Source organism: Haliotis rufescens, unplaced genomic scaffold, assembly GCF_023055435.1.
Source record: "Haliotis rufescens isolate VD_foot unplaced genomic scaffold, xgHalRufe1.0.p SCAF_1, whole genome shotgun sequence".
Lineage (NCBI taxonomy): Eukaryota > Metazoa > Mollusca > Gastropoda > Lepetellida > Haliotidae > Haliotis > Haliotis rufescens.
This window is the reverse complement of record NW_025963779.1, coordinates 12024679-12038835: the sequence shown is the minus strand read 5'-3', so window position 1 is coordinate 12038835 and position 14157 is coordinate 12024679. Positions and strand designations below refer to the sequence as shown.

General features: G+C 40.9%; 1 protein-coding gene across 3 annotated transcripts in view; it reads right to left on the bottom strand.

Moving 5' to 3' along the window:
- Positions 1-14157, bottom strand: part of LOC124147931 (unconventional myosin-Ia-like) — an 80382-nt gene that overhangs the window by 9506 nt on the left and 56719 nt on the right. For all 3 annotated transcript variants that reach the window (XM_048384272.1, XM_048384317.1, XM_048384228.1), the window contains 7 exons: positions 12203-12285; positions 11538-11610; positions 9108-9262; positions 5702-5774; positions 3788-3946; positions 928-1120; positions 84-178 (listed from right to left, as the gene is read on the bottom strand). In XM_048384272.1, the coding sequence (XP_048240229.1) occupies positions 84-178; positions 928-1120; positions 3788-3946; positions 5702-5774; positions 9108-9262; positions 11538-11610; positions 12203-12285 (831 nt within the window). The remainder of the gene's footprint in view (positions 1-83; positions 179-927; positions 1121-3787; positions 3947-5701; positions 5775-9107; positions 9263-11537; positions 11611-12202; positions 12286-14157) is intronic.

Genomic DNA, 14157 nt, shown 5'->3' with positions numbered 1-14157 from the left:
GCCTTAGACGACTGGGCCACCCGTGCCCCCGGAGCTATATAGGGTTTGGAGCAGATATGTTCATCGATATCATAGCTACATACCCTGGCCTTGGCATCATGGGACTTCTCGTCTTTCAGGTCTTCGTCCTCAGTACGGAGCTCTGCCTGGGCCATCATTTTCTCTACCTGGGACAGCACTGAAGAAGAATATTAAGGTATTGTTTAATGAAAAGAAATAGTAAATTTGCACCATGACTCGATTTCAAACATCTGACTTGTCTGTTTCAGAATCCAGCGTTATTCATTGTGTTATTTACCTTGGAATGATTGAGCGGTATTAACCAAGTGAGTGCCAGGGACAAATCATAAACTTAAATAGCTACTGACATGATTCTTTATACTAAATACAATATATATGCAAGGTCGTACAGTAGCCTATTGGTTAAGGTGTTTGCTCGTCAAAACGAGTTCGATTCTCACGTGGATACACTTGTGTGAAGCCAATTTTTGATGTTCACTGTCGTGATAATGATATTGCTGGCATGTTGACCCACCAACACACAACCTCACCCACTCACCAACTCACTCACCCACTTACCCACTCACTCACCCACTAACCCACTCACTCACCCTTTTACCCACTCATCCACCCACTTACCCTCTCACATACCCACTAACCCACTCAGCCACTCACTCAGCCACTCCACCACTCACTCACCAACTCACCCACTCACCCACTCACTCACCCACCCACTCACCCACTCACTCACTCACCCACTCACTCACCCACCCATATACCCACTCACCCACCCACTCACTCACCCACTCACCCACTCACTCACTAACCCACTCACTCACCCACTCACCCACCCACTCACCCACTCACTCACCCACCCACTCACTCACCCACTCACCCACCCACTCACCAACTCACTCACCAACTTACCATCCGGCGTCTCCAGGGCATTGAGCGCGTGGATGTTGACCACACAAAGCCAACATGGAGTGTCCAGAATTGTCTTCTCTTCTTCCAGTAAGCTGAAGCAGACAATGGTCTGATGACGAAGACGAGTCCTGTTGAACGTATGCGACTTCAACTCCAGGCCAATACGGCTGCGCAACTCTTTCATGTCAAAAACCTACAACATAACATTATCAAGGGAATTCCGGGTAAGAATTGGTCCCTAGCAACATGGTTTATGTGTCATCGTACCCCGACAGCGTGGATCATTGTTCGTAATATCAATCAAAGAATTGCCTGCCCAGGTTACTTTATGCACATGGTACAACAAACAAACGTATTCCAACATACCATGCATTATTATATCTCATATCCTGACAGTTCTCAACATACACGTGTTATGTTGGCCAAACGTATATTAATCTTCGTTTTGGTCGGCGAGTGTTTGAATGCTAAAGGACCACATATTATTATTCCACCAATCAGACAGTGCCCCATAAATAATCGAGTTTGGACCTAACTAGTGAATGATATTATGAGCAACGCCCCAAGCTGTCGGGATACGATAACATGCAATCAACCAAGTTACCGTGCTTGACAGCCAATCCTTACTGAGTGAGTTGGGTCGCCAAGGCTCGCTAAATACACTGTTTATTCCTAAAGCAGGTTATTTACCATCCCCAAACACACTCGCGTGATAACCTCTATGTACTCGTCTTGTCGACACACGTAAATGTGCGTTTCGTTGACAATTTATGCCGATCAGTGTCATCGTAAATCCTTTAACTGTATTTGTACAGTGCGTCTTTCAATGTATGTGTCTGAAGGTCTTACTGACACACAGAGATGCAAGGTTCAAACACATGTAGACCGGTGTCATTACTTTTTTCAAACAAAGAACATCTGTCTGAGCTTGACAGCATAGGTTACTAGGTCAGCGTTCAACTACATATATAAGTACCTGTTTTTGTGAACAAGAGTGTCTTGAGGAGATAATATAAGGTACTTGTTGACCACTCTGGCAGCATAATGTCGCATCGTGCTGACACTAATCCCTCCAAGCCAAGAGCATGAAAAGCCACAAGGCCACTCGGAAGGCAACGTCGGTCTTATCACTGGCAGAATGAAGCCTCGCGTTGGTACGTCGAAGTGTTCAATCGGAACCACTACAAGACATCATTAACTGCCACACATGCAAGTGGATACTCATATAGTGATCCATGGTTTCATATTTAGAACACAGTCATATTTACATGTAAGACTGATTCGTTTTTTAGCATGCTGTACATATATATTTTAATGTGAATGGACAAAAATACGTTTCGTGTTGCTACAAAAGTTGATACGGTATGAGAGATGGCTTTCGGATATTATAACTTAAATTACGTCTGCTTGAACAGGACAATCTTTTTTCATTCATAAGTGATATTTGAGTACGGAATAAAGATTAATTTATGTAGGCTGTGGGATACGTATCCAAAACCGTTTATTCTATATTGGAAAATTCGGTTTGGATATTCGTCCAATGTAGTACAATGTGGGGACACGGATGGCCTAATTTAACGCATGCGCTGTGAACATTTGTGTCCAATAACCTTTCAGGTTTCGATGTTGACCTTACGCACGCACACACGCACGCACGCACGCACGCACGCACACACACACACACACACACACACACACACACACACAATCACACACACACACACAATCACACACACAACACACACACACAATCACACACACACACACATATACATACATACATACATACATACATACATACATACATACATACATACATACATACATACATACATACATACCATATGTAGATTTCGGTCCAAACATAGAATGACCAACCCGTGGGTCAAGTTATAACATGAAATCAACGTGTAGGACTATTACTGACCTAAATAACCGAGGTGTCCTTCATATCAATCTGATCAACGCTGAACCAAACTGTGACACTAATCATTGTTCACACAGAAGTGAGTGAGTTGGGTTTAATATGGAACGTCAACGCCAGAATAACCAGTCTCAATTATCCGCCGAAACAGATTCCACTGGGCGTAAAAGGCAAAACAGTGATGGAAATTATATGAATGGATTGCTGAAAATCAGTGATGACACCAGGTTTCGCGAAGAGGTTTACGCTGCTTTTAGCAGTATTTCAGTTACATTATGAAGTGTCCGCTCAATTTTGGAAGAGAGCAACGACAAGATGAAAGTAATGTACGTCTTGAAGCTTTCAAAACAGTTTATGGTTGACACGTGGAGGACATTTCCAAATATGACGCATCAGTCAGAAAACTGTTGTCCGGCGCAGTTCCCTATTTTGACTTGTACCGTATGTTCCAGTGATTTATTTATGTGAACAATTGACTTGCCTTTGCATGTGTATCACGCCTTTCAAAGACTTAAAAGTGTTCACGTTAGATGATATGATCCGGTTTAAGGACACACTTGGTATATATCATTATTAACCTTAATGAAAGAAGATAACACGACCTGCTTGAAGGGCATAGGTTATATCATTAAAAGCGACAAAACCCTTTCCATATTCAATAGAAATCTCTGCTAAAAGCAGTGTCGATTGTACGATTCCGACTATATCGTTAGCATGTGTTTATGAGTCAAAATCAAATAGTGATTATACCAGGTGTTCGCGAAAAGTCATCACTAAAGTAAGGCAATACTAAATGTCTTGTAAGAAGATCCAACTTAATCATAGAGTCTTTTTAAAAAGTTCATGAACATCAACTTAAAGACGTTGTCTTCATGCCAACATCAATGAAGTTCAAATGAAACATGTCCAAATGAATTCACTGCATACTACATGTACCTTCATCGAATGGCCGTGAGGAAGACTTCCCTTGTTCAGAATTACGTCAGCGGACAAAGAGTGATTGCCTGGGTCATCATAACCTTGAACTATGACGTCATTGTTGGATAGTCGCTTTGCCCATATATTCCCCTCGGTGTCATGATGGAGGACTAGGCCCTGGAAATAGGAGAAGACGATCACTACCGAGACTTAAAATCACGCCAAAAAACAATGTTCTAAGTAATAACAATCTGGGAGCGTTGTGTCGTGAATTTATCTTTCCTGTTATTTTCGAGTGAAATTTTTTTACTCGTAATACATATAAATATTGATACAGATATATACATGTAAGTGCCTATAATTTGAGTGTAGAGTTGAATATATTTAATTTAAAACAAGACAAAACGTTCCCCAGATATAATGATATTGTTTCTATTCATTACGTACGCATCTACGTGCACTGGACCCGTGAAGATCCGGGGTAAAATGGGTCTTCAGCAACCCATGCTTGCCGTAAAAGGCGACTATGTTTGTCGTAAGAGGCGACTAACGGGATAAGGTGGTCAGCTCGCTGACTTGGTTGATGCATGTCATCGTATCCCAATTGCATGGATCGATGTTCATGATGTCAATCACTGGATTGTCTGATCCAGACTTGTTTATGACAGATCGCCGTCATATAGCTGGAATATTGCTGAGTGCGGCGTTAAGCAACAAACAAACGTGCACTGTGTAGGTATAAGATGTGATACTTATAAGCAAGGTACTACATTTTCATAATTATTCAGCATAGACAGTGGTACAATGATAACGGTCCATGGATATACAGTTCAGTATTGAACATGAACATTATTGTACAATAAACATTCAACATAAATAACACAGAACAATAAAAATGTCATATGAGTTAGTGCATAAGATGTTACTCTGAGTCCGCTTTCGGTAATATTCTGGCAATATCTCTGCGGCATTTGCCACGAAGAAACGGTACAATTATCATTGAACATGACGATCATAGTGAAAAAGCACTGACAAAGATAACTGTGTAATAAACACTGAAATCAATACAGTTTCAATACCATATAATTGTAGACTGAGGAAGATTATAGTGTGAAAAGCATTGAAAATGAAGAGTAAAGCGCAATAATCATTGATATTGAATACTATAGTGTACTAATAATCAATAGAAACGCCAAGCCCGTTCCAATATTCATAAGAAATCTCAGCTATATGCACTGTATATGTGCGACTCGGACTTATCGTAAGCCTGTGTCTGTGAATCACTATCAAATAGCGATGCCAGGTGTTTGCGAGAAAACACAAGAACGAACACGAATACGCACTTCAAGCATTTAACATAGAGATCAAATGAACATTACAGTTAACATAGAGATTAAATGAACATTACATTTGACAACTGCAATACAGCATTTAACATGGATATAGCAGTGTAATTGCAAGCAGCATTGAACGTATAATAGTACTTTAAACAAGTCTTTCATAGGCATTTAGAAGTTGGAAGAACATGAACACGTGACACGTTCTATGGAAGATAATTTCAGAGATACTTCTTGCCCCTTCATCGGGTGAATACCAAGTGTTCACTCAGTATTCACCTACTGAAGGGGAAAGAAGTAGCCCTAAAACGTCGTGACAAAAAAATAAAGAAATTGTTATCCATAAAAAGCGACATGTATTCATACTTTGAACAAGCAGTGTTACCATCACGGCACTAGTGATGACACGTCTATATAACAGGCAGCAGGATTAACGCACGACTCGATGCAAGGGACATTGGCAATGTGTTTTCCACAGATTAATGGCCAGACTACAAAAAGCTAGATCAGCATAAACTGGCGTTCAGTTACCTAATAGGCCATACCATATATTTGTCAGTGAGTAAGGATATGAAGTTGACTACTGTGGTCTCACCTGTCCAAGGTAGGCCCTAATTGTCTCCGTCTTCCTAGATCGCTCTGGATTTCGAAACACTCCAATTCCTAACCTGTAAACAAATAACTGTAGTTAGTATTGTTTGGTTATCATAACCAATTCACTAATTCATGAAAGGTAATATACTACCTAAAATTAGAACGCACAGTTGAATATATGTACACACGTCGTCTTTATTACAATTTGTGAAATGATATTCTGCATCCACCCTGCAATGCCTAGCGAAGTTGCTGAAGCGTTTGAGGCGGCGGTTGACGTTGTCGGACATTGCGAGTTCATCCCATAGATGTTCATTAGGGTTGAAGTCGGGCGATCTTGATGGTCGTGGAAGCACAGTAATGTTTTGATTCAGTTGGAAAACCATAGTGACACGTGCAACATGTGGTCGGACGTGTCCTGCTGAAGAATCTCTTGTTGAGGGTCGATGACGGAAAGTAGGGGACGTTGGACAAATTTCATCTCGGTAACGTAATGCTGTCAAACGTGCACCAGGTTTGTCCTACGGGCGTAGGATATTGCCGCCCACATCATGACACTGCCACCTCCGAATCTATCCACTTCGACAACACAATTTGGAGCAAAAAGTTCATTTCAACCTCTGTGGACACGGGTTCGCCCATCTGGACGTTGCAGTAAAAAAATGAGATTCGTCACTGAACCAAACTCTTGTCCAGTTTCTCAGATTGTATGCCTGTTCCATCGAACACGACAACGTCTGTGCTCACGTCGTAGAATAGCACGACAAAGCGGCCTTCGGGGTCGAAGTCCAAACTCCCAAAGACGATTATGTATTGTTTGCACCCTACGCAGACTCTTGAAGACTCTTACCATTGGTATCAGTCCCAAAGTGTTGTAGTGTGGTGAACGTTAACATGACGGGCAACTGACGACTGGGACTCTCCAGCCTCTATACGTCCGATGGAATTAAGTCGAGTTGCAGGGTCAAGTCGTGGCATATCGAAACTTACTCTCAGTTCATGGCATATCGAAACTTACTCTCAGTTCATGGCATATCGAAACTTACTCTCAGTTCATGGCATATCGAAACTTACTCTCAGTTCATGGCATATCGAAACTTACTCTCAGTTCATGGCATATCGAAACTTACTCTCAGTTCATGGCATATCGAAACTTACTCTCTGTTCATGGCATATCGAAACTTACTCTCAGTTCATGGCATATCGAAACTTACTCTCAGTTCATGGTATATCGAAACTTACTCTCAGTTCATGGCATATCGAAACTTACTCTCTGTTCATGGCATATAGAAACTTACTCTCTGTTCATGGCATATCGAAACTTACTCTCTGTTCATGGCATATCGAAACTTACTCTCAGTTCATGGCATATCGAAACTTACTCTCAGTTCATGGCATATCGAAACTTACTCTCTGTTCATGGCATATCAAAACTTACTCTCAGTTCATGGTATATCGAAACTTACTCTCTGTTCATGGCATATCGAAACTTACTCTCTGTTCATGGCATATCGAAACTTACTCTCAGTTCATGGCATATCGAAACTTACTCTCAGTTTATGGCATATCGAAACTTACTCTCAGTTCATGGCATATCGAAACTTACTCTCAGTTCATGGCATATCGAAACTTACTCTCAGTTCAAGCAACAGAAGACACCTTACCGAACGAATACCACACTACCCTCTATTTCCTCGAAAACCACGTGCGAAGTGCATGCATTTCACGCTTATTTTGTGACAATTTCTAATAAATTACCAAACAATGCAAATGGGCGATGTAACCCAATCAGAAATCACTGTAAAGTAACGTTATCAAACACTTTGGGCGAAATAAGCAGATTTTGTCTAAAGAAGATCACCTGTGCGTTATTTTTTGGGGCGAGCATATAAAGTAGTGGAAAGTTACATGTTTCAGCCACATTTGCTCTCGTGAAAAAAATGTTTTCAGTGTAACGACAGGCATTGATTAACATGGCTCTATAAATGGAGCATAATGAGCTCTTTTAAAAAACAACACATGAAGCAAATCGTATGAAATTACATTGAAATAAACCTGCTGTTCTTATAACGTAACGCTATCAGTTTCTCATGCCGCCATACACATTCTTGTCAAATGTCAAATACACAATAGAACTTCGTGCTGTTTTCAACAGTGCAAGAACATGAACCATGGTGTTTCAACTGACCAGTCAAAATGAGAAACGATGAAATGAGAACATTTTGACAGTTATGACTCAATAATTAATCCTTATGAGTAATATATTCACTTATCATAATCTTGTAAAGGTAGCCATGACCTCAATAACCCTCAAAATTAACACAATCACAATACAAATACAAAGAATGTTTTTTTTATAACCAGGAAGTTGGTAAGACGGATCGGTGACAATGTATTTGGTATTTCAATTGGTTTCATGTCGTCCTCCAACTTTGAAGCCGATCGGTAGTAAATGATCTTGAGAAACACCTTTGATCCAATTTCTCTTTTAAAACATAAAATATCATTTGATTGCAATGTATAGTTGTGAAAGCATCTCCTGAAATTAAAGAATCCAACGACAGTTTCATACGAAAGCCTTTTAGGGCCATTTGTTTTCTTTTATTTATTTCTTAAGATTTCAAGATAGTAACTAAAGTTGAAATTTCAAGATGCTATATTGAAATTTCAAGATACATACTAAGTTGAAATTTCTAGATAATGATCCTGAAATTGCAAGATAATAAGTTGCAATTTTAAGATGCTAAGTTGAAATTTCAAGATGCCAAGGTGAAATTTATACTAAGTTGAAATTTCAAGATACATACTTAGTTGAAATTTCAAGATAATGATCCTGAAATTGCAAGATAATGAAGTTGCAATTTTAAGATGCTAAGTTGAAATTTCAAGATGCAAAGGTGAAATTTATACTAAGTTGAAATTTCAAGATACTATGTTGAAATTTCAAGATACTTAGTTGACATTTCAAGACAATGATCTTGAAATCTTAAGACAATAAGCTGAAATTTTAAGATTTTAACTTGAAATTCCAACCTATGTATCCTGAAATTTCAACCTGCTATCTTGAAATTTTATGAATATAAAAAACAAATGTCCCTAAAAGGCTTCCGTAGTTTCAAGTACCATCTTGAAGGAATTGACGACGCATGGGATTTAGATAGAAAGTTATCTTCTGCAAACCGACACATTGCTCGTAACTGACCCTAGAATAGATGTGATTTGTGAACTTGGCCATTGTTTCTTTACGTGATGACAGTGATGAGGCACTTAAACATCACTGAACATTTAAACGATCGGGATCCTTACAAACACGTTTAATTTCTATTACTAGAAGTTTGAACAATTACATCACATGTGATTGATATTTCACACATCGTTACACTTGTGTAATTTATACAACAACGTACCTATCTCCATCGAAGGGGTCGTAGGTACCGTCGATTTGTACGTCTCTGTTCTGTACGTAGAACTTGCCAACTGGGCGATCATACTCCATACAGATGACCTTACACCACGAAGTAGGGTCAAGGTCACGTTTGGTGGTGACGTCATGTAGCACCGTCTAGAATAAGCAGAAGTGTACAATGTCTGGCATACATAATGTATGGCATGTGTCGTATAAATATAACGAATGGTCGTGCTATCTTTATCATGAATGTCTATGTGGAAAGAAATGGATGCCTTGGGTGACGATGACCATGTAACGGCGAATGGAGAAAAAAATGGCTAAAAGAGAATAATCGTAAGTGTGGCCCCGACAATTGGAATACCATATTTCCAAAGTTAACAAAAACATTTTGATTTTTGATAATGGGTGAAAAAGATCATAGCAAGAAGGTCATCGGCTCAAAAAAGAGATTCTACCGCTACTAATCCGTGAGAACACGCCGTACAAAAGAAACCAAACACAAGTCTAAACAAGCATGAAATACTCATATTCCCCGCCAATTTGACATGTCGCGTTGTGTGCAATGCATTAGCTCCTGTGAACTTTTTTCACTGGACCTTTTTGTAAATGGCGTAATTGCAGCACTAACAAAGTTATTGCTGGTGTTGTTTTGCCATATGCAGTTTATGATATAATACGTAACTGTATTTGTAAGGAGTTGTGTTATTACTTAAACAATAATCAGAGAAGTAAGGGAGTTCTTACTTTACTTAGAGATAAATGAGAGCAAGGATCACCATGAGGTGTACTGAGAAGAACAGCACCAGTCAGCTGATGCTCTGAGTAGTAGATTGGAGTCTGGAATGCTACAGCACTGACATGATCAGTAAGCAACAAGTTCAGTGTAGCTACAAGACAGTGAGTTGGAGAGTGAATGAGTTGAGTCATTCTCCGCACATTAATCTTCAATTTTCAGCTTTTCACTCAGAGCACAGTTGAAATCCCCAGTAACTAGGACATGTTTACATTCATGCTGCTTGTAGAGATCCTGATGTTTCTGCATGAAATGAGTGAACGTGACAACCGTGTCCATGACACTTTTGGAGGAACATACACACAAGCAATGCACAACTTGCCAACAAGAAAGGAAGTTGTTCAATACTGCGAGATAACATTACATCACATAGCTGGACACTTGAAAATTGTTGTAACATACACAGCAATACCATGTGTAGTGTTTCCTTGGTAGACCTGATATCCTTGCAGGTCTCTTTCACTGTAATCATTGATGTGTGTTTCTGTGAAACACAAAACATCAAGCACACCAACAAACTTACACTGCGGGGAAGGAGGCTGGTTCGGGTGCCCCTGTTCATGTTACCAGTATGCACTGCGAGGAAGTAGGCTAGTTCGGGCGACACGATTCATGTTACTGGTACCCTGGTTCAGGTGCCACTGTTCACGTTACCGGCATGCACTGCGAGGAAGTAGGCAGGTTCGGGTGCCCTGTTCATGTTACCGGTACCTACTGTACATACCATGTTACCACCATGCACTGCGATGCCACTTGTAAATTGTGTTTCCACAATAATTCACCATATACATCTCAATATGGTAACGGTTCTCAGACAACCCTACGTAGATGTGTTTGTAGAATATGTAAACGGTTTCCGAGTTATTCTCTTGCTAAGGAAACATTCGTAAAAAAACTCCTAAACTATCAAAAGGAACCAGTTCACCACTAGACCTATCTATGTGCCAAGTTTGGTTAAGATATCTCTAATGGATGTTGTGTTCTGCTCCGGAAACGAAATGTGACGGAAGGACGGAAAGACAGACGGACGGCACCCATTCCTATATCCCTCTTCCATTTCGTGGCGGGGGATAATATATTGCATTGCGTACACCCAGACATGTGGCACACAAAAATAAGGATAAATTCACCTTTCTTGACATACAGAAACGTTAACTTTGACATATACAGAAGGTGTTCTTTACCAATGAACCGTGTCGGGATTAGGAAGGTTTGTTTGTTTGTTTGTTGTTTAACGCCGCATATACTTGTCGTAAGAGGCGACAAACGGGATCGGGTGGTCAGACTCGCTGATTTGGTTGATGCATGTCATCGATCCCAATTGTGTGGATCGATGCTCATGATATTAATCACTGGGTTGTCTGTTCCAGACTCGATTATTTACAGACCGCCGTCATATAGTTGGAATATTGCTGATAACGGCGTTAAACAACCAACCAACTTCATGTAGTCTGTGTACCAGAAACGATAACGTTCTGATTCCAATTTCATTGGACGGATTGACTACAATTTGAATTACCGATGCATATATACAATGAAACGGTCAGATGACTACTAATTAATCTGACACGTTAACCTGTTCAAAGATACAGTGGTTCACCTGTACCAATACACAAGGAAGAAGCTGATTGGTACCTGCTTGAATGTAGTGAAATCGTCCAACGTTTGGTCGATATGGCCGTTGTATACTTCCGACTGGCCTCTGTACCTGGAAACCCAACATGGTGGTGTTCAACTACATGGAAGCCATGGAAACTATTGGATACATTTCACAAACACGTTGTATGTAGGAGACGTGGGGAGGAAGAGGGGTGGAGGAGAAGGGGAGAAGGGGCGGAGGAAGAGAACTGCTACTGCTCCATGTGTTCCCACTTTACCCGATACCATTCTACCTGTCGCTACTACTACTACTGCTGCTATTGCTACTGCTACTGCTACTACTACTGCTACAGCTACTGCTACTGCTACTGCTACTGCTACTACTACTACTAGATCTAGTCCTACTCTGTTGTAACAGCAGTGGTAGTAGTAGTGGTAGCAGTAGTAACAGCAGTAGAAGTAGTGTCAGTATTATTATTATTAGTGGTAGTAGTAGTAGTAGTAGTAGAAACAACAGTAGCAGTAGTAAGAGCAAGGGTAGAAGCAGCAGCAACAGTAGTAATTGTAATAGTAGTAGTAGTAGTAGTAGTAGTAGTAGTAGTAGTAGTAGTAGTAGTTTAGTAGTAGTAGTTCAAGGAACGAGAAGACGGTAGAGAGCAGCAGTTTCACGCCAAGCAGGCGATGCCTGCTAGAACACATACCCAGATCTGCTGTAGTAGGAGTCGCGCTCTGAGCGGTCGCTGTGGTGGCGTGCCTGTCTCCGTCCGCCGTCTCGACCGGTGTACTGAACAGATAAGAGCAGATGAGGTTAACATCTTCGGACACTTTGGCAGTCGCGTTCTAATGAAGTCTCCCCTGGGGCATTGACATCATGCGATCTTAATAGCCCATACAAACATTTATTTCCGCTAATCTATTGTGGTTCAAATCTCACCGTCAACGTAAACTTTACAAAACCACGTTCTAGGTACTGGAAAGGCGTTTTGTTTGGAAACGGATCTCAGAGCTGAAACCACTTCGCTAGATTATAATATAATTAAGCATATATCGCTCTTGTATTTCTCCTGAATTCAAACACTTGGTTCACTCAGCAGATCAACGAGTAGACAAAGCCATAGCACATACGCCAGTACATAATTAGAACATTGGCAGGGCGCGGACATGATGTGATATCTGGGTTCACATGTTTACATTCTGTGCTCCGTGTATGTGAACTCCCCCAAGGACATGATGTGATATCTGGGTTGACATGTTTACATTCTGTGCTCCGTTCGTGTGAACACCCCTAAGGACATGATGTGATATCTGGGTTGACATGTTTACATTCTGTGCTCCGTGTATGTGAACTCCCCCAAGGACATGATGTGATATCATGGTTGACATGTTTACATGCTGTGCTCCGTGTATGTGAACTCCCCCAAGGACATGATGTGATATCTGGGTTGACATGTTTACATTCTGTGCTCCGTGTATGTGAACACCCCCAAGGACATGATGTGATATCTGGGGTGACATGTTTACATTCTATGCTCCGTGTATGTGAACTCCCCCAAGGACATGATGTGATATCTGGGGTGACATGTTTACATTCTGTGCTCCGTGTATGTGAACACCCCCAAGGACATGATGTGATATCTGGGTTCACATGTTTACATGCTGTGCTCCGTGTATGTGAACTCCACCAAGGACATGATGTGATATCTGGGGTGACATGATTACATTCTGTGCTCCGTGTATGTGAACACCCCCAAGGACATGATGTGATATCTGGGGTGACATGTTTACATTCTGTGCTCCGTGTATGTGAACTCCCCCAAGGACATGATGTGATATCTGGGTTCACATGTTAACATTCTGTGCTCCGTGAATGTGAACACCCCCAAGGACATGATGTGATATCTGGGGTGACATGTTTACATTTTGTACTCCGTGTATGTGAACACCCCCAAGGACATGATGTGATATCTGGGTTCACATGTTTACATTCTGTGCTCCGTGTATGTGAACTCCCCCAAGGACATGATGTGATATCTGGGTTCACATGTTTACATTCTGTGCTCCGTGTATGTGAACACCCCCAAGGACATGATGTGATATCTGGGTTGACATGTTTACATTCTGTGCTCCGTGTATCAACTCCCCCAAGGACATGATGTGATATCTGGGTTGACATGTTTACATTCTGTGCTCCGTGTATGTGAACTCCCCCAAGGCCATGATGTGATATGAGTTAATGCTGTTTTACGCCGCAGTCAGTAATATTAACAGCTATATCACGATGAATCGTAAACGCGAGACAAACAACGTGTATACAATACACACCATCATGGTACGATATCCAAATTAAGCCAGAAAACAATAAACACCCTATCCTTTTTCAAAACGGCTCTTGTGAAAAACATCGTAGTCTGACCGGAAGCCGTGATAGAATCCTTCTTTGGACAATGATCGGGTTCTTCAGTATTGAACTACTGATAATTCTTTTGGAATTATTCACTTAGTTTTGACAATACTACCTAATTATAATCATTGCCACCATCACATCGCCATTCATCCCACACCTCCCAACCATCTCCTATTCATAAGTCTTCATCTCATGCATGCGATGATATCAATTCCAAAAGATCAAAGCGGAACCTTAATAGATGAAAACAAA